This window comes from Eriocheir sinensis, unplaced genomic scaffold (genome assembly GCF_024679095.1).
Source record: "Eriocheir sinensis breed Jianghai 21 unplaced genomic scaffold, ASM2467909v1 Scaffold37, whole genome shotgun sequence".
NCBI lineage: Eukaryota > Metazoa > Arthropoda > Malacostraca > Decapoda > Varunidae > Eriocheir > Eriocheir sinensis.
The window spans coordinates 823,155-842,716 of record NW_026111687.1 but is presented as its reverse complement, the minus strand read 5'-3'; the positions used below and the strand labels follow the sequence as shown (position 1 = coordinate 842,716).

Genomic DNA, 19,562 nt, shown 5'->3' with positions numbered 1-19,562 from the left:
TTGTGGGATGATGGTGCTACCAACCCACGCGGACTTTTAGTTGCTTCTTTTATTGAGGATCAGGGATTAGAAAATTTAAACTCTGGGGAGGTGACACATTATCATAGCCAGACTGGTACTTTTACCTCTATAGATCTTTCACTTTGCACTTTTAATTCTCTTCCTGATTTTCGTTGGCGGGTCTTACCGGACGCATTGATTCTGTACCACAGTCACGCCTTTCTCGCTGGCGTCTAGATAAAGCAGACTGGCAGCGATTTACGGAACTTAGCTCCTCTCTTCGTTCGTTGGCTGACTTTGGAACTTCTGACGAGGCTGCATCCTATTTCACTGATGCCCTACATTCTGCAGCCCTTCAATCCGTCCCCAAGACGTCTGGCCAGTTCCCTAAACGTCCTGTTCCCTGGTGGAACGCCGCTTGCATTACTACTGTTCAAGAGAAGCGTGCTGCATTCTCTCAACTTCGTCGTCACCGTGGGGACCCCCAGTGTTTGGATGCTTTTCGGCGAGCGCGTGCTCGAGCACGACGCACTTTCAAGGAGGCTCAACGAATTTCTTGGAAGGCTTATCTCTCTTCCATCACTACCAGAACTACACTCACAGAAGTCTTTAACAGAGTTCGTAAGATCTCTGGGAAGTTTCCTCCCCCTCCCCCTCCAGTGTTATCGCATGCAGGGGAAACGGTGGCGGACCCTAAGACTGTTGCTGACCTATTCGCCAAGCACTTCCATAAATACGTCGGTAAACGACTCTACGGGGAAGTCTCCCTACTACATCTTATATGGGGTGGAGAAACGTCTTCCGTACGACTTCCTAACAATCCCACAACAACCTCTCTACAACATTGATAGGTACGCACAACAGCAGATGCATATGTTTTCCAAGATACACTCAGAAGTTAGGTGTACGTTAAGAGCTACGAAGGTTGAAATGATGTCAAAACAACACAAACAGGCCGTCCCGGTGAATTTCAAAGAGGGTGACACAGTCATGATTAAGCAAGCGGAAAGGAGTTCGAAACTGGGGGCTAAATTTGTGGGTCCTTACCGAGTTGTTCGGAATGTCAGGGGAAATCGGTTCGAGGTTCTCGAGTCGAATAGTGGAGTCAGTCTAGAAGTTCACAGTGATCGTCTGAAAGTAATTCCCTCACCTTTGGACCTTGATATTGGTACTTCCCCCTCAGAGTCAAATGTTCAACAAGATAATCCCAACACCCATAGCTATAACTTGAGACCACGGGTTTAAATACTTCATTCCCACCACTTTCAGATCATGATGTTGCGTTTTCTGACCATCTTGTTGTCCCTCGGCTCCCTGCTTGCAACAACACCCATCCACCTGAAGCCTGGTGCCCTCACGGCACACATAGGAGAGGTCTTCCTCATAGAAGATGTGCTCCTCGTAAAATATCCATATACTTCCTTGACCAACACCACGGACACAATCAGGATAGTCTCAGAAAAACTACTCGGCATGGCAGACGCCATACGGGCTACCAAGATTAAGGAATCAAAGACACCTTCTAGTACCAACTCTCTGACTCTTTTTCAACTACTGGAGGATAGGATTCTGTTCTTACGGGGAAAAGTTGATGAGGTAAACATGGATTATAGTTTTCACTCAGTTCACTCTCGGGTAAAGAGAGGGTTGCTCAACATCGTTGGGTCCGCCTCAAAGTTCCTTTTCGGTACGGCTACCGACGAGGACGTTCACGATTTGCGGGACCACTACGCTCATGTACTTTCCTTTGCTGCTCGAAATCGCAGGGTGATCAACGCCAATTGTAGAAAACTTGCGCAATTGCATACTAACATTGAGGAACTGCAAGAGCAGACAAATAAGATGGTAGAGGTTATCAACATAGTTGTCAAACAGATCGACCAGGTGAATCAGTTCCTCCAACTAGATCAGGCCTTGCATGTATTGGAAAACGTCATTAACTCCGTCGCAACGGCAAATCAGCAGGTTATTAGCAACATGGTTGATGCAGCGCACGGTAGAGTCACACCTGCCTTGTTCCCTCTACACGATTTGAGAACGACTGTCCAGATCGGGTATCAAAATTATAGCCTAACGCCCTTATTCACCCCGGACATGAGTCAATATTTTTACCCCTTGATTTGAGTCCAGCCTCACCCCTCATGCCATAATCATTCATGTTCCATTTCAGACGGCGGACGTGTTTGAGGCACACGAAATTGTCCCGTTCCCTTTTTCAGCTAAGGACAGTGTGTTAGCCCTGGACACGTCCCCGTCTCTTGTTCTAATCGCGAAGGATTTCGCTCTGTATTCAACGGGTAGCTACTCCCTCTTGCAGTATTGCAGGGAGACGGTTTTCGGGCGATTCTATTGCTCTGCGTCTCTCTTTGCCTTCCTTCCAGTTCGGGGAGGGGTATGCGAGAGCGCCCTCACCCGCGTGAACGCGTCTGACGCTCTTTCCCTGTGCCCCTACAAGCAGCTAACACCAACGCCTGTTTTCCATAAGAACTTTCAGGGTCTGCATTATTTTTATTTCCCTCAGTCATTCTATGTATCGGTCATCTGCCCGGAGGGTACCACTTATGCCATAGCGGAAGCATGCTATATCCGCTCCACTAACATAACAACGTACCCGTCCCGGATCCGTCTGGTTTTCTCGGCCAATATTTCCCATCGAGTGTTTCCTCTACGGTCTCTCGATGACATTCATTTCTCCAGCATCTCGTATGTGACTAATTCCCTTAATTCATTGTCTTTCGCAAACATAACAGAGTTTGCGGAAACCCTGGAGGAAACGCTGCCTGATTATTTGCATCTCCCCTACCTGTACCCTGGATTTTTTGTACCAATGTTTCTGATGTTCGTCAGTCTCGTCGTCATGTGCTACCTTATTAGGAGAAACTCTGTCCTGCACGATTATTTGGTTGTGCAGACACGGCGACTGGATGCAGGGAGGCCACTGGCAAGGTAGTTTTTCCTTTTCTCAGACAAGTCAGGGGACAGAAACCTGGCTGCTCCTATACTTAACATTGTACTATGTTTCACTACTGTATTTTTTTTAGGAGCTAGATCAACGTTTCATTGTCTGTATCTATGCCAGTTGATAGCTTCTTATACATGTGTCCTTATATTTATCTTTTGAGAGGTTTCTTATGTTTCATGTCACACACGTTGTGGTTTCCCTCTCACTATTTATATTATAACTCCACATCTGTTCTTACATAGCCAGTGTTTTAATGTAATTGTATCATAGGCAGTCTGCTTGACAAACTCCCACTATGTATGTTCATGGTAACTAGACTGCTATTTAGATGTTTGTATATCGCGAGGTCGCGATCACTGGTAGGTGACCGAGCAGTGTTATAGTAGGATATCAATGTATTATTATTATTTAATATCACCACGAATTAGGCATACAATTCTCAATGGAAAAACCCACGACAGATAGATCACGCCACCTTATAGAAATGTCGTCCGTCAGTGTTTACCGTCTCAGTTTTGTATACTTCGCACTCCGATGGTGCGTGGAGGTCACCTTGACATACGTGACCAATTGTAACAATTATTTTCCAACCTGTAACTCGCCACTCCTTCACGAGAGTCCGACTGACACACAACGACAGTCGCTCTCGCCTCGTCGCTTCTTGTACATAAAGGCTACGAATATAATTCGCCTTAAGGAAGCTGAAGTCTTAATCAACACCCTTTAAACGCCCCCCGACAAGCCCGTTACAACTGGACAAGGTGTATTTTGACTTCCTAAGCTCAAATCCGGGCACTCTAAAGCGCCCAAAGTGATATTTCATGGAATATATGCAATTTCATCGGATGCTCACCACATAGGGAACGAGCAATTCCATTACGAAAAAAAAAACATTGAAAATACACAGGGAGGGTAAAATAGTCCATTCCGACTCGCCAGAATGGAACAAATTACCCGGTGCTGAAATATAACTGCCACATCGTTTCCGACCAGTGTATCATAATTTCCTCTTTGAGAGCAATCATGTCGTGCTCCGAAAATGTAGAGTACCATATAGTTTAGGAAATATTAGGGTTTGAAGTTGGAGAGGTACCCTGTGTAGTCCGTCACAAATGGCCCTTTTTACCCACCCTCAAAAATACCCCAAATATGCATGAATAAGCCCAGATTTCATACCAGCATTATCGGACACATAAGGAATAACATACTTTTTCGTCTAATTACCTTCTAACTCCGCCTCTTGGTAGGAATAGAGTATTCAATACGTGTATATAGGCGGTTTCAGCAAAGGGGAGCTTACGTTTGTGATTGCCATGAAGGGCAGACCTCAGAAATCACACCCTGATGTAAAAATAACTATGAATGGAAGGAATGTGGGAAACACTTCAATCAGAAGAGTATCCTTGATGCAAACACCCTTACACACACTGGGGTAAAGAACTATGAATGGAAGGAGTGTGGAACTCATCCGGAAGGGTGACCTTGGTAGTAGAATGTGTGAAACAATTCCCCCAGAGGAGTACCCTTGATGTATACACACTTACACACACTGTTGTAGAGAACAGTGAATGTAAGGAGCGTGGAAATCCATCCAGAAGAGTATTTACCCTGCCTACACACACCCTTACACCCACTGGGTAAACAGGTATGAATGTAAGGAATATGGGAAACAATCCACCCAGAAGAGATTCCTTGATGCACACACCCTTACACACACAGGGGTAAGGAGCTATGAATGGAAAGAGTATGGGATTCATCCGGGAGTGTGAGCTTGGTAGTAGAATATGTGAAACAATCCACCCAGCAGAATATCCTTGATGCTCAAACCCTTACACACACTGGGGTAAAGAGCTATGATTGTAAGGAGTGTGGGACTCATCCGGAAGGGTGATTGACCTTGGTAAAGTAGAATGTGGGAAACAATCCACCCATAGAGTATCCTCGATGCACACACCCTTATACATACTGGGGTAAATAGCTATATATGTAAGGAGTGTGGATTCATCCGTAAAGGTGACTGACCTAAGTAGTAAAATGTGGGAAACAAGCTTCCCAGAAGAGTATCCCTGATGCACACACCCTTACACACACACACACACACACAAAAAAAAAAAAAAAAAAAAAAAAATCAGGCCGCTCCGGTAGCTCAGTCGGTTAGAGCGCCGTGCTGTAAGGCTTCACGGCCAAACAGGCGGCGGTTCGAGCCCCGATCAGGTCGAATTATTTCCCTTGACTAGGAGTGGTTACTGTCCCCCCTTGAGCAAGGAGGGTGTGGTGTGTGTGGTGTGTGAGGTCCTGGCAGTACCCAGAGGTCGACAATAATGAGCACTTGCTCACGACTTGTGGGTACCTGCTGGCGAAATCGAGTCCAACTCGTGATCTGGCCGTGGCTTAGGAAACATTTTCACATCACTTGTAGGGAACATATCTAGCTTGTCGTAGTAGCAAGCACACGGCCACGGATTAGTAAACTCACTTTACATAGTCTTAACGCTAGTCACGCTTCTGCTCTTGAAGACGTGTTCTGTTTTGACACACATGAAATCTGTTCTTCAAGTCTTACAAAGTGCCAAGGCTCGAAATGGAGGATTTCGCTATCGTGGTGCGTGACGAAACCTCCAGCCTGGATAGTGATCTGAAGCTGGCATTAGTAGCATCCTTGTGGCTATAGCTCCCCGAAGGTTACAGGACATCTTTCCATATTCCGAGCAGCACACAAGGTAGCTAAGCTGGCACACCACGTCAAGGTTACCAGTCCCATGCTCTGGTGGGGAAAGCCCCAGAGCCGTGCCAGGGCTGTGGAGAAAAAGGATTAGTAAAGCCGCGGTTACACTAGCCCAGCCTAGCCAAAGCCGCCCAGCCCAGGGTAAATTTGAGTGGACGCGCTGGATCGTTGTTCTCCCAGTTGCCAGATTGTCTTACTCAGCCTCTTATATTTACCTACTTCCGACCCGAAAACTGTCTCATGGTCCCCAATAAGGAGATTCACTTATAATTACCGTTAAAATAGTTAATTCCTGATGTTTCTTGGCAATAGTCAGGCGTCAGAAACCGGTAAATACTATGCTCTGAGTACGACAATCTGGCAACGGTAGGGCGCAGCAGAGGTATTGATATACTGTAGTAGTCAAGCATACAACTAAAACCAAATTATCCTATATAATAAAATATATAAATATTATGTTATTATATAATGAAATTATTAGTTTTCCTTTATAATTAATGATCACTAACGGCACACAAATTAATAAAACACAGCAACTTCACAGTCGATTGACTTGATAACTAGATGTAAACAAACACAGGCCTTCGTCAAGCCAACGCCAACGAAGTCACCATGGTATACCTAGAAAAATCAATTTTATGGCCACAAGAGACCATATATAGCCTCTTGTAGGGCCTCAACAGTATTGGCGCAGGCCTCCTCGCTTCCTATATCCATGGTTGTCGTCCTTTGTCTACATCTGGGCTTCTCGGAAGAGCTTAGTCGGCTGGACTGGGCATGCTTCTGTGTGACCACTTGCGTTGTAAACCAGGCTAACGGCTGGATTCAAGCCCAGGCAAAATCGTCCAGCCTAGGGGTAATAGTGACTAGTGTTACCGTAGCTTAACACTACCTAACGTATGATGAGGGATGATTGAAATGCATGATGAGGATAATGAAACATACTTCCTAAGATAGAAATTCATTCTAAAGAAGTCCGATTATCACTTTATGTCACAGATTCCTTTATACGCAGATATAAATTCATTCAAAATAGGTATATTGTTCCTTGACACTTTGAGAGATTTCCTTAAATTCATTTAAGAAAAGTCCGATTATCACTTTATGCCACCGATTCCTCTATACGCAGATATAAATTCATTCAAAATTGGTATATTGTTCCTTGACACTTTGAGAGATTTCCTTAAATTCATTCAAAAGAAGTCCGATTATCACTTTGTCACAGATTCCTTTATACGCAGATAGAAATTCATTCCAAACAAGTCTAATGTTCCTTGACACTTTTCGACACGGATTACTTTATATGCAGATTGAAATTCATTCCAAAGAAGTAATTGTTCCTTGACACTTTATGAGCGGGATTTCCTTAAACGGTTGAGGTACTTGAACCTGTCCTTGATCTTGTTGGGACTCCAGTCGTAGTACACGGGATGTCGTTCCGCCAGGTAGGCTTTTACGTCATGCCATCTTACGATGAATAGACCTTTCCCCTGGCTTCTATCACATCCTATGACAGCCTGTTTTATATCTACGTTCTTCCGGTGTCGCGCTTTTTCTGAGGTGTCTCCAGCTTTCTGGTGAAAGTGGATGGTACCGTGCTCTGCACCGACGACACCACACTGAAGTCCTTGGTAGACGTCAAAGGACTGGTTTCCTGCATAGACAACAGCACACTGAGATCTTCTAGAAACCCAGTCGCCACGGAGCCCGAGATGATGCTCCAGAAAAGGAGATTAAATTTTGTTATAAACAATTCCAGGTTTTGATGGCTCATAACATGAAACCAGTTCTGCTTTTACGCACTCTAATTCAGGTCCATCTTCAGGTTGAGGTTCAGCTTCATGTCCACCAGCAGACTGCTCCTGCTGGGTGGCCTCTGGAGTTGAGGGCGATCTAATTGATAAAAAAACAAACATTGAAAGAAATGCAGTTCCAGTCAACGTGCATATCAAGTTTATATCCACCCAAAACTTCAGATCAGAGATCAGAGATTGAGCAAGGCCTACGATCCTCGTCCTCAACGCAGGCGATGGCTGCTTCTAGTGAGATCTTTAAATAAGGAGCCTGTAGAATCTCGAGTACGACGCTGAGATCAATGTTTTGCTCCTCCTTCTTCCTCCGCCTCTGGATAGCTTCAATGTTTTCTTTTTTCTGGTACTTCACTGCAAATTAAAGATAAAAGTACCCCATCAGCCAGAGTATTTCTATGAAACAGAACAATACAGCCATTTACATTTACAAAATTTGTGAATACTCACGCGATATGGCCTTCAGACGTTGGCTCACGTCCTGCTTTTCCTCTGCATCGATCTGGTAAAGCTTCTCGGATGAGGTAGCCATACATTCAGTGGCACGTGTGCATCCTGACACGATCTTCCTTACATAATTGGCAGAGCAGGCATTATTATTGGTTTACAGAAAGCAAAGTGGTTTGTCCAATTCCTCAAATTGCTTGCATATTGTAGATCCATTTATTGTGCTGAGAACTTCATCTCCAACCGCGTGGTTTACAACATCCTCTACCATTCGAATTTCAGCTTTTAGAGTTCCATCGACGAGGGATGTGTACGTTTTTAAGTATCTGTGAAAGTGGTCTGCAAAAGCCTTATCCCGTCACATGTTGTGACCTTTATGTCTCCACTAGATACATTCACAGTTAACAACTCTTCCCCTTAAGAGAGCTGTTGGGAGGTCTTCATACTCCTGCGAAATTCCTCTGATCTCCTTTTCATAAGGTGCACGTTGGTGACGTGTACGTCAATTCGCTTGACTGACTTGTCACACACGCTGCACCTTGTTAAAGAGTATCGGTTCTTTTGCTTGGATTTCGTGGGATACTGCGACTTGGCGGCTGTTTGCAGAAGCTTTGTCAGCTCTTTCTGCTTTACCAGCATTTGAGTTATATCATCTTTGCTCAGGTACCGATGGCACTGTGCAAAGTGGCGTTTCAAGTTCATCGTCTTGCCACTGCAGCCACCTAATGGGCATGGCTTCCTGCAAAGAAGATACAAGTGAGTGAGTGAATTAATATGCATGCATTGTAATGTCATTCCTAACAATTTGTAGCAACTGGTCAAAGTGTGTGAAACTCAGAAATACTCACAGTGACCTGCTGAAGGTAGTGCGTTACCTTGGCCGGGCCCGGTGCCTCCCAAGTCGTTCTTTCAGTTTCACGGCCTGTACCTTCTTCACAGCCCCCCATAAGTCCTCTGCTACCTCTAGGCAAACTGACTGCTTCTGTTTTAACATTGACAGTTCTCTTTCATGAGCCCTATTTTTTTTTTTTTAGAAGAACAACTCGCTGATTTCATTCAGAGTTGGGGGTTTCCCACCCTTCCCAAAGATGTTTTCATCGTGTTCCTCCCGTGACTTCCGGGGCAGATCTAATCGTTTCATGATGTCCTCGGGAATGTCTCTACTGGTAGAGGCCACTGCGTCTACTTGAGCTGCTGTCAGTTTGATTGAGGCATTGGAGGAATCAGAGGATGAGCCTGTTGCGATAGGAATTGTATCACATACACACTCATGCATATACGATAATCATAATATTTCCACTCATATAACAGCCACCGTATTCATACCTTCCTTGGTGGAGTCTAGGTCAGATGAACAGGTCTCCTTAGCAGTGGCACCGCTGCCAGTTGCAATAAAAGAGACCCGTAGGTAAAGACAGTCAGAATTTGAATGGGCAATAGCACATATGTGTGTGTACTCACATGGCACTCCCAAGTCAAGAGCGTGCGGCTTCCGTCTCTTCTCCAAATCGTTGAGAAAGTTTCTCGTTGCTTCCTCTTCCTCGAAGGACAATGACTGCCTCAACCTCTTTTGAGAACTAACACATCCCTCCACAGTGAACGAATTGTCGTCGCAAGAATCGGTCAACACTCGATTCAGAATCCATTTTCCTGGTTACGTTTTTACCCTGTAAGCTGTGGGGTAAAAGATAAAATGTTCAAAGTTTCCATATAGCAGAGTAAAATGTTAAGCTACGCGAAGTAGGTGGTTTGGAGTCAGAGTTTTTCTTCTCATGTAGGCTAAGGTGGTCCACGGCACCATTAATGGTGAACCCTTCAAGAGGGCTCCCCCATCTGCCAACCGGGGGACGTGCCCCTACGCTGTCTAGCCTCAGCATAGGGATCATTTTGGGCGTGTTATTTTTTATTTATTTATTTTATTTTTTTCAGAGCTCCGAAACGAGAGGATGGTTCTGACCGACGATATTGCGTGCGCCGTCACCCTCGGGATGCGTTATCGCACGGAGAGTGGAGTTACCATCACCAAGAGAGATTTACATAGATTTACATAGAAAATCAGACCACACAGACCCCATGGTCCAGACTTGGTGGTCTGTCCTTAAACCTAAGTGATTTTACATTAATCAGAAGACTCCAAAACGTTGCACTTCTACTCTAGTTGATATTAAGTTGAAGGAAGTGACGGTCGAGCTTATTTTTGAAGGAGTCAATCGTGTTACACTGGACCACTGATGGTGGAAGCTTATTCCATTCTCGCACTACAACGTTGGTGAAGAAAAATTTGGTGCAGTCTGAATTTACTTGTCTACATCTGAGTTTTACGCCATTGTTCCTCGTGCGCAGACTGTCATCGATCATAAACAATGTTGATCTGTCTACATTCGTGAAACCATTAAGTATTTTAAAACATTCGATCAGTTTTCCTCGGAGGCGACGTTTCTCAAGAGAGAACATGTTAAGGGAAGAAAGCCTTTCTTCGTAGGATTTGTTGCGCAAGGAAGGGATCATTTTCGTTGCCCGACGCTGAACACCTTCTAATTTAGCAATATCCTTTGCATGGTGGGGGGACCAAAACTGTACCGCATATTCCAAGTGGGGTCTGACTAAACTGTTGTAGAGCGGGAGTATTACATCTTTATTCTTGAATACAAAGTTTCTTTTAATGAAGCCCAACATTCTGTTCGCTTTATTTGCTGCATCGATGCATTGCTGTGAGAATTTGAGGTTTGACGCGATTTTGACCCCCAAGTCTTTGACGCATTGAACGCTTTTGAGTTTAACGCCGCGCATTTCGTATTCGAACTTCTTATTCCTCGTTCCAACTTGAAGGACCTGGCACTTGTCTACGTTAAAGGGCATCTCCCATCTATCCGACCAAGCTGAAATTTTGTGCAAATCCTCTTGGAGGCTTTGCCTGTCTTCGTCAGTGAGAACCGAGTTACCAATCTTTGTGTCGTCTGCAAATTTACTAATGCGGTTATTGAGTCCAACATCCACGTCGTTGATGTAAATAATGAAGAGCACTGGGCCAAGGACCGAGCCCTGAGGGACGCCACTAGTGACAGGCGCCCACTCTGAGTTAAATCCGTCAATCACTACTCTTTGTTGTCTGTTGCTCAACCAATTCGCGATCCATTGGTTTACTTGACCGTCAATACCTATTTGCTTTAATTTGTAAAGTAATTTATGATGCGGGACTTTATCAAACGCTTTCTGGAAATCAAGATAGACTACGTCCAGTGATTTGGTTACGTCATAAACAGTGAAGAGGTCGTTATAAAAGGTTAATAGGTTTGATAGGCAGGATCTTTTGTTTCGGAAGCCATGTTGTGAGTCCCCAATCAATGAGTGGCTTTCAAGGTAACTCACAATTTTGTCTCTAATTATGCCCTCAAGTAGCTTACCTACAACCGAAGTTAGAGAGAGGGGTCGCTGCATTGAAGGCTGATCGCATTGGCAAACACAATAATAACATAATATGAAATGATAATAATATTATTATTATTAATGGTAGTCATGATAGCCAGTCCAAGCCACTCATAGCCGCGAAGAGACCGTTTGAGCTTCCCGACAGTGTGAGTGAGCTCTATATCAAAGCTAATACGAGCAGACTGGCAAAAAATCACGTTTGATGGTAACTACGGTTACGCATCTCGAGGGTGACACCGCACGCAATGTCGTGGTAGCCCTTAGTTTCCGTCTGATCAGGCAGAGCTTCCGACATGCAGTATCAATAATCGTCGGCAAAGCTTCGACAGCGCGTGCACGTTAACTACTGCAGCATCGGGCAGAGCATCCGACATGCAGTATTCATAATCGTCAGCAGAGCATCGACAGCGCGTGCATGTTAATTACTGCTGCATCGGGCAGAGCATCCGACGTGCAGTATTCATAATCGTCGGCAAAGCTTCGACAGCGCGTGCATGTTAATTACTGCTGCATCGGGCAGAGCATCCGACGTGCAGTATTCATAATCGTCGGCAGAGCATCGACAGCGCGTGCATGTTAATTACTGCTGCATCGGGCAGAGCATCCGACGTGCAGTATTCATAATCGTCGGCAAAGCTTCGACAGCGCGTGCATGTTAATTACTGCTGCATCGGGCAGAGCATCCGACGTGCAGTATTCATAATCGTCGGCAGAGCATCGACAGCGCGTGCATGTTAATTACTGCTGCATCGGGCAGAGCATCCGACATGCAGTATTCATAATCGTCGGCAGAGCATCGACAGCGCGTGCTTGTTAATTACCGCTGCATCGGGCAGAGCATCCGACGTGCAGCATTCATAATCGTCGGCAAAGCTTCGACAGCTCGTGCAACCCCCTCTCTTTTATGAGAAGTTACACGGCATAAGCTGCAATCAGCCTTCAATGCAGCGATCCCTCTCTCTTTACGTGATGGTGACTACTCTCCGGGCGTTGACACATCTCGAGGGTGACACCGCACGCAATGTCGTCGGTAGCCCTTAACTTCACCCGCTCGGGCAGAGCCTCCGACAGGCAGTATTGATGATATGCATTTCGAGGGTGACACCGCACGCAATGTTGTCGGTAGCGCTTAGCTTCACCTGCTCGGGCAGAGCCTCCGACAGGCAGTATCAATAATATGCATCTCGAGGGTGACACCGCACGCACAGTTGTCAGTAGCCCTTAGGATTTGCTACCGGGTTTTATAGGTGAACGTGTTTTCAGAATTGTTCAATTATCTAGTGAACTTATGTATACTTACACCTTCAAATAGAGTATATATCCTGAAAATATTATGAAATTCCCATGCACCGAAGATGGTGTAATGAATATTTTTTTATAGTGAATATGATATTATAAAAAAAAAATACATACCGCTAAAGTCAATCTTTCCATATCAATTAGCATGGCAAGAAATGAAAGATCATTTAGCTTGGCAAGAAATGAAAGATTAGAGTCTTGGTAACAGCTTGGTAAACCCATATTTCATCTAACTCTCATCTATGTTTTTTAAATGATTTTTTATTTTGACTTATGGATAAATGCTGTAAAATTGTGGTAGAAAAAATCAAACAAAAATGTCAGTCATAGTATACTTTATTAAAAGCTAACCAAATAAAAGGAAATTTTATTCTCTTCAAAAATAAGCAAAAATTAACAAAATCGGTCAATTCATACCAGAGATATGGCTCACTAATGGTTGGAAAAATGAATTTTACAGGAGAGCCATTTAAAGTTTAAAAAGAATGTGTCGCCATATTTAAAACTCTCCTGCACCGTAGTCACGCCTGTCATGTCTTTCTTGTTTACGTTTTCTCACCACACGCATACACTCACGCCTCCTGCCACGTATTTTGATGGATGACTGCTGTATTTGAGTGTATGGTGGTGCAAAGAGAGGAAGCACAAATCCGTCTTCATACCCGACGTTGTACTCTAAGACAGCTTGCCCAATAGCATATTCCAGAATGTTTTTGTTTGCATTCTTATACTTTGAGCAGTACCGCCAGATACGTGAATGCAAGTGCTCATTCACGTTTTGTATTTTTCCAAGGAGGCATGCAGATAACAATTTGTCGGAGGTTAGCCTCTTCTTGCAGGTAACTTTTTCTAAATATAATATTTTCATCTTCAACTGCTAGCATCTGTGACGACTGACAAACTTCTAATCTTCTCCTTTTAACAGATGAGGTGGAGGGGCTTGGAGTGGAGGTGCTTTGGGTAGACGTGCTTGGAGTACAGGCTGTTGGGTTGGAGGTGATTGGAGTCGCCGCGGTGGAGGCAGGTGGCGTGGCTGGAACACTGATGTCTTTTTCCTCTTCTAACTTTCGTTTTTTACACTCCCTGGCCGTCTCCGCTTTCTTGCGCATCTTCAACACGTGCTTCTTTACCCCTCCCATGATTACAGCTTGAGAAATAATGGCAAAAAAGAATAAATCGCGTGTGTGTCTGGGAGGCCGGGAAGCGACAACCTTACCCCTTCAGCTTTGGTAAGGCACTGAAGGCCAGGGCCCGTATTCTACATACCGTCATAACTTCTTCTGACGGTCATAGCGGAACAAAATGGCGCATTTCAGACATAACTCCGTCAGAAACTCTTATGGTCGACCATAAACTCTTATGGACGACCATAAAATTGCGCGGGACGCTGAGGTCGGGTTCACCCTGTCATAACTCTGCTTATGACCGTCAGAAGCGCGTCAACATGGCAGCCCCACGTCAACACGCTCCCCAGCCTTTTCGAAGAAGAGACGTACTGAACGAGCTCAGCGATGCTGAGCTTATCAGAAGATACAGATTTGACAAGGAAGGTATTTTGTACGTCACTAATCTTGTGAGGGAAGCCTTGTCAAGTGACACCAAGAGGAGAAACCCACTCACCCCGGAGATGAAGGTGATCATCACACTACGGTATCTTGCCACGGGAAAAATGCAAATGTGTAGCAGCGACGACCTCGGCCCATCACAGCCCAGCATCAGCAGAGCCATCACCCAGACCATTGACGCCCTTGCAAACGTCAATATTCTCAAGCAGTTCATCAGCTTCCCCACCACCCAAGACGTTACTGAGGCGAACAAGGCAGACTTCCTCACCATTGCAAATTTTCCCGGGGTTATTGGTGTCGTTGATGGGACACACGTAAGGATTGTGGCACCAAAGGAGGAGGAAGACGTGTTTGTCAACCGCAAGGGCTATCACAGTATTAATGTGCAGGTCATATTTGATGCCAACTATCGAATACTGGATATCCTAGCGAAGTGGCCTGGCTCAGTGCATGATGCACGTATTTTGAATGGCTGTGGAGTGGCAGAATTGTTCCAGAGAGGGCATGTGCCACCAGGTAGTCACTTGTTGGGAGACAGTGGCTATCCCAGCAAGCCATGGCTCCTGACACCTTACCTGCGACCTCTGCCTGGACCTCAGTCACGCTATAATAGGTGAGTAGATTGTCTTTATTTTTCTTTTGGGTATCAGTATAGTTTCTTACAATAAACATGTTGAATGTGAGATCCGCTAAAAATTTTGTAAGAGTTGACATGCCACGCACTACCAGGTGCAATTAGCAAACTGAGCCAATCACAACAGCTACCTATTATATACAGAGTTCGGATAATAGGTTAGGCTAAGTTTCGACTGATTGAAAAAAACTTAATTATTTAAGTTCATTTTAGAATAATAAAAAAAATGAAAATAGCAAATAAATCAGGAAAAAACTCAACCTAATCTAGATTAACTGGCAACAAATAATACACATATTATATCAGCTTAAATAATAATTAATGACGTTAATAATAAGTACATCAGATTTAAAGAAAATAATACACCTTTTCACCTTAAAATTTAAAGAAAAAGATCTTTAAATGAAAAAAAATGTCAGAATTTTAAAGAGTTGATTTTCCTAGTAAAAAAGTTGACCAAATTTAAAAAGTTGACTTTTAAATTAAAACACTTGACTTTCAAATTACAAAAGTTGACTCAAATTTTTAAAAATAGATTTCAATTTAAAAAATGTAATTAACCCGGTAACAGCGACGGGCCAAATTTGTGGCTTTACCGTGTAGCAGCGACAGGCCAAATTTGTGCCATGATATAAACCCCTCAAAATAGATGATACATAATCTGATCACAAATGCTCTGATATATATTATGAAATGGTTTGTGTGAGGGGTGATTTTTTCTCATTTTTCTCGCTTGGAGGGACCATTAACCCGTGGGCTTTGGCTATGGGAAAGCCGGGAAGTGCCTGAGAAATGACAAAATTACTCTACATTTTGAGACTAAAAAAAGAGCATGGAATGTACATCAGAGTACTCCTCTCATAACCACAGCCACGACTCATCAAAGCCCTAAAAAGGGTCTGTCGACGTTCTCGGGTTAAGAAACATGATCCCCGCTGCTACCGGGTTAAACTGAAAAAAAATTGTCAAGGACAGTCAAATTTAGTCAAGCAAAATCAAATTTAGTCAAGCTAGGTATGGCAAGTAGTGAATTTACCCATAGTTAATGGAACATAAGTACTTAATATTGACTGCCATTATCATTTGTATTTTCTTTTAGGGCCCACAAACGGACACGGAGTGTTGTGGAACGGGGAATAGGACAGCTCAAGCGCCGCTTTCATGTCCTACACAGCGAGGTCCGAGTAACTCCCCCGGTGAAGGTGTGCAAGCTGATACATGTATGCGGCATGCTCCACAACATCTGCAAGGACAGGAATATTCCCATTCCTCTCGATGCGGCTCAACCTAACGCTGAAGAAGTGGATCTTGCCATGGCACAACCTGAAGGTGTGCAAGTTGTGCCGCCACTTCCAGCTGGTCAGCGGAATGAAGGTCGCCTGTATCGAGATGAATTCTGCAACTTGCATTTCCAGTAAGTTGGATATTTTATACATATATGTTTTTCGAATTGAATCTGGGAAACACTCATTTCTTAAGAATCTGCATTATTCTGTATCATTATTATTATGAAACTACCTACTAGTTAATTTGTTTTTCGTTCTAGCAATGGAGACTGAAACCCGTTCCTCAGCACGACTGGACAAGTACATGCCAAGGTAATGTTCCACTTGCATTAATAAAGTAATCAATCTATCAATCAATTATAACCCATATTCCTTTTGTAAACATTTGCAAATTAACATTCCTCTCTTTGTTGTCAATACTCTAAAAACACTCATAGTACTCCTTCAATCTTCTTATACACTTACAATTACATTCCTATTCACACCCTTTACATTCATAGTTCATACACACCTTTTCATTCTTTTCTCATGCTCCCTTCACTTCCTTCAAGAACATCTCCCTATTATTCCGAAAGTCTTTTCTCACCTTCCTTCCTAGCTCTTCACACATTGCCTTTTTATTCTCCATTGGTGTTCTTTTTGCATTTTTTTTACACATTCATTTTAATCTCTTTTTCCAGTGCATTTGTACACTGTATCATTCCTGCATAAGCATAATTAAATTAGTACAACTAAGGTTTCACAATCATAGAACTATGTGCATCCTTGTCTACTTTTATTAGGTATATTATTTGTTTTTCCTTTCCTTTTCAATTTGTAACTTCAGCAAAATTTGTTTAAGACGCATGGCTTCCGCTTTTTCTTTGGCAGCTGCCTCCCGTGCCCTTTCAGCTGCCTCCTGCGCCCTTGCAGCTGCCTCCTGCGCCCTTGCAGCTCCTGTGAAGGCCCGAGCACAAGCCGCCACCTCCTCTGCGGCTGCCTTCATGGCCCGTGCAGCCTCCTCCCCAGCCTGTGCAGCTGCTGCTGTAGCTCTTGAAGCTACAGCTTCCTCCTCAACAGCTGCCACCTTTGCTTGAGCAGCTGCTGCATCATCCTCAGTTGGCACCTTCCCCCGGGCACCCCCCTCAGTCTGTGGCTGCAGGGTGGGCTCAGGCACAATTATTACTGTTGGTGCCTCAGCACCTCCCTGACCTACAATGAGCTGGCTCGCTGGCTCTGCTGCGTCTTCACTGCAAGTAATGTAAAAAGTCATGGAATGAGTGTACAAATGAGCAGTTATAAACTAATGCAGATCTGCCATAGGGTATCTTTTTCCTTTCATATACTAGGGAGTAAATATGGCATAGTGTTATGGAAATGGAAGGCATACTCATACTAAATTAATGACAATCAATAAGGTCTAGAAGAGTTGCATATCTTTGCGGGGATTGATATTAAGAGGAGGATTCAATGAGTTCTCGGCCTAACAAAGAAGGAGTGGAGACAGGAGCCCGCCAATGCTGTAACATGTTGGTATAGGTTCCAACAAGTAATGCATGGGCTGGCATCCTTTCAGCATTTTCTATTGAGTTACACGGTGACTTTTCATAAGTGATTCACCCACCATTCTTCAGGGACGGAATTTCATAATTGAAGACGAGATTGGAGAAGTGCATCACATTCAAAGGTGGTTACGTTAAAACATAAAAAAAAGAAGTGGAGTGAACCTTTGCTCTATTTTTCCTCATTCTGAGGTAGGCCAAGAACTCATTGAATACACCTTAATTGAGAAGTACTATGAACCAAGGTAGGATTGCATCAATTGATAGAAGTTGCTGTAGCTTTGACGTTACCTGCAGGTATAGTTAACTTGAACTAAAGCCTTTAATTAAACAATCTATTCCAACAGTAAAGATATCTCTCTCATATGTTCTTTCCAAGTGATGAGTTATGTTTCTAGTGTTTTGTAACATACTGGTTGAAGCAAATGACAGGCTTTTATTACTTTTGCTAAGCAGAACTGAACATATTTAAAAATGAGAAGAATAGAACTAAAGAGTGTACTTCACAAATTAAACAAATAGATACATACATGTCGACAGTCCTTTGATGTCCAAGGTCATCAATCTCCTCAAACCCCATGATGACCTTGCTGTCTTGCCCCAAAATGTCCCCTACAAGCTCATCAATGGGGTCAAGGGGAGGGGGTGGAGGGCCGCCACCTGGGAAAAAATAAAAATTCATGTATTTTTTGCTTTTTCCCCTACTACTAAAGCACTACATTAGTGTCTTCTCAGAATGTAATGCTAAAGTGGATTATGACAGGTACTTTACTGAGATGTTATAAAACTTGTTTTTGTCTCCTGCCTTTAACTTGACCTCTCTCAACGAGAGTGTATCAAGACACCTCTCCACCCGGAATTGACCTCTCTTTTGACTACTCTATACTATCTTCTGTTGTGAGAGCGGCAATTAGTGGGCTTTTTTTCTACACTTTTTGTTGCCATTGAGCCAACTCTTTTGTTGTAAAACAAAATTATATATAAAAAAAAATAACTGCTGCACTCCCACCACTATTCAAGGTTGTGTGTGTTAGAAAGGAGCATTTCTTCCTCTTTCATACTTTATCTTGCAGGCATCTCTGATGAAAGAAAGTACAAGTAATAAGGGTAAGAATGGACTCTACATAATATTCATTACAAACTTAAACTGATTTATAAACTAAACTGGCAAATTTATGGCAAATAGCATCCTGTTTCTTTCAATACAAAACTATTTCAATGTGATTGATTTCCATCAAGCAGTTGTCTGTTGATGGCAACAAGTATGGGTATTGCAACATACTTCTATAAATATCCATGTTTGTGTATATATATATATATATATATATATATATATATATATATATATATATATATATATATATATATATATATATATATATATATATATATATATATATATATATATACACACACACAAGACTCATTTTAGTACCGTGCCAGTATTTCATTATCTACCTTATGAAACATCACTAGCTCTTCATATATCTTTTCTACAAATGTTCAACAATCATGGAATTGCTTTCAAAATCCAATTCAAGGACTATTTATTATTGAAAATAAGGGATAATATTCACGAAAGCGTAGCCTCCTCTGGCGGCGGTGCAGCTGGCGTTGCGAGAAATACTTCCTCACAGAAATAAGACATATATATGTGGGGAGGGTCCATGGGGTGGTGCAGCCCCCCCTGGTTAAAAGGGGGCGTCGAGGGGGGTGATGCCCCCCCGTTAGCAGGTCGTAAAGTTCGGTTGGAGAAATTTAAATATGCTCTCCCACCTTAAACCCTCTGCGAGATATTTTGCAGCTGCACCGTGCCGCAGCCGCCGCCAAAGGCTACTCTTTCGTCAATATTATCCCTATTTTCAA

General features: G+C 43.4%; 2 protein-coding genes across 2 annotated transcripts; one reads left to right on the top strand and one right to left on the bottom strand.

Annotated features, from left to right (window-relative positions):
- The first annotated feature begins 13,464 nt into the window (after positions 1-13,464).
- Positions 13,465-17,171, top strand: LOC126991944 (putative nuclease HARBI1). The gene is made up of 4 exons (XM_050850618.1): positions 13,465-14,848; positions 15,969-16,283; positions 16,416-16,467; positions 17,026-17,171. The coding sequence occupies exons 1-3, from the start codon at positions 14,010-14,012 to the stop codon at positions 16,426-16,428; spliced, it is 1,167 nt and encodes a 388-aa protein (XP_050706575.1). The 5' UTR covers positions 13,465-14,009; the 3' UTR covers positions 16,429-16,467; positions 17,026-17,171.
- On the bottom strand, positions 16,914-18,432 carry LOC126991945 (tol-Pal system protein TolA-like). Its single transcript, XM_050850619.1, has 2 exons — positions 18,227-18,432; positions 16,914-17,384 (listed from the first exon to the last, which is right to left on the bottom strand). Exons 1-2 carry the CDS (start codon positions 18,376-18,378, stop codon positions 16,943-16,945), a joined length of 594 nt encoding a protein of 197 aa, XP_050706576.1. The 5' UTR covers positions 18,379-18,432; the 3' UTR covers positions 16,914-16,942.
- Positions 18,433-19,562: the final 1,130 nt, after the last annotated feature.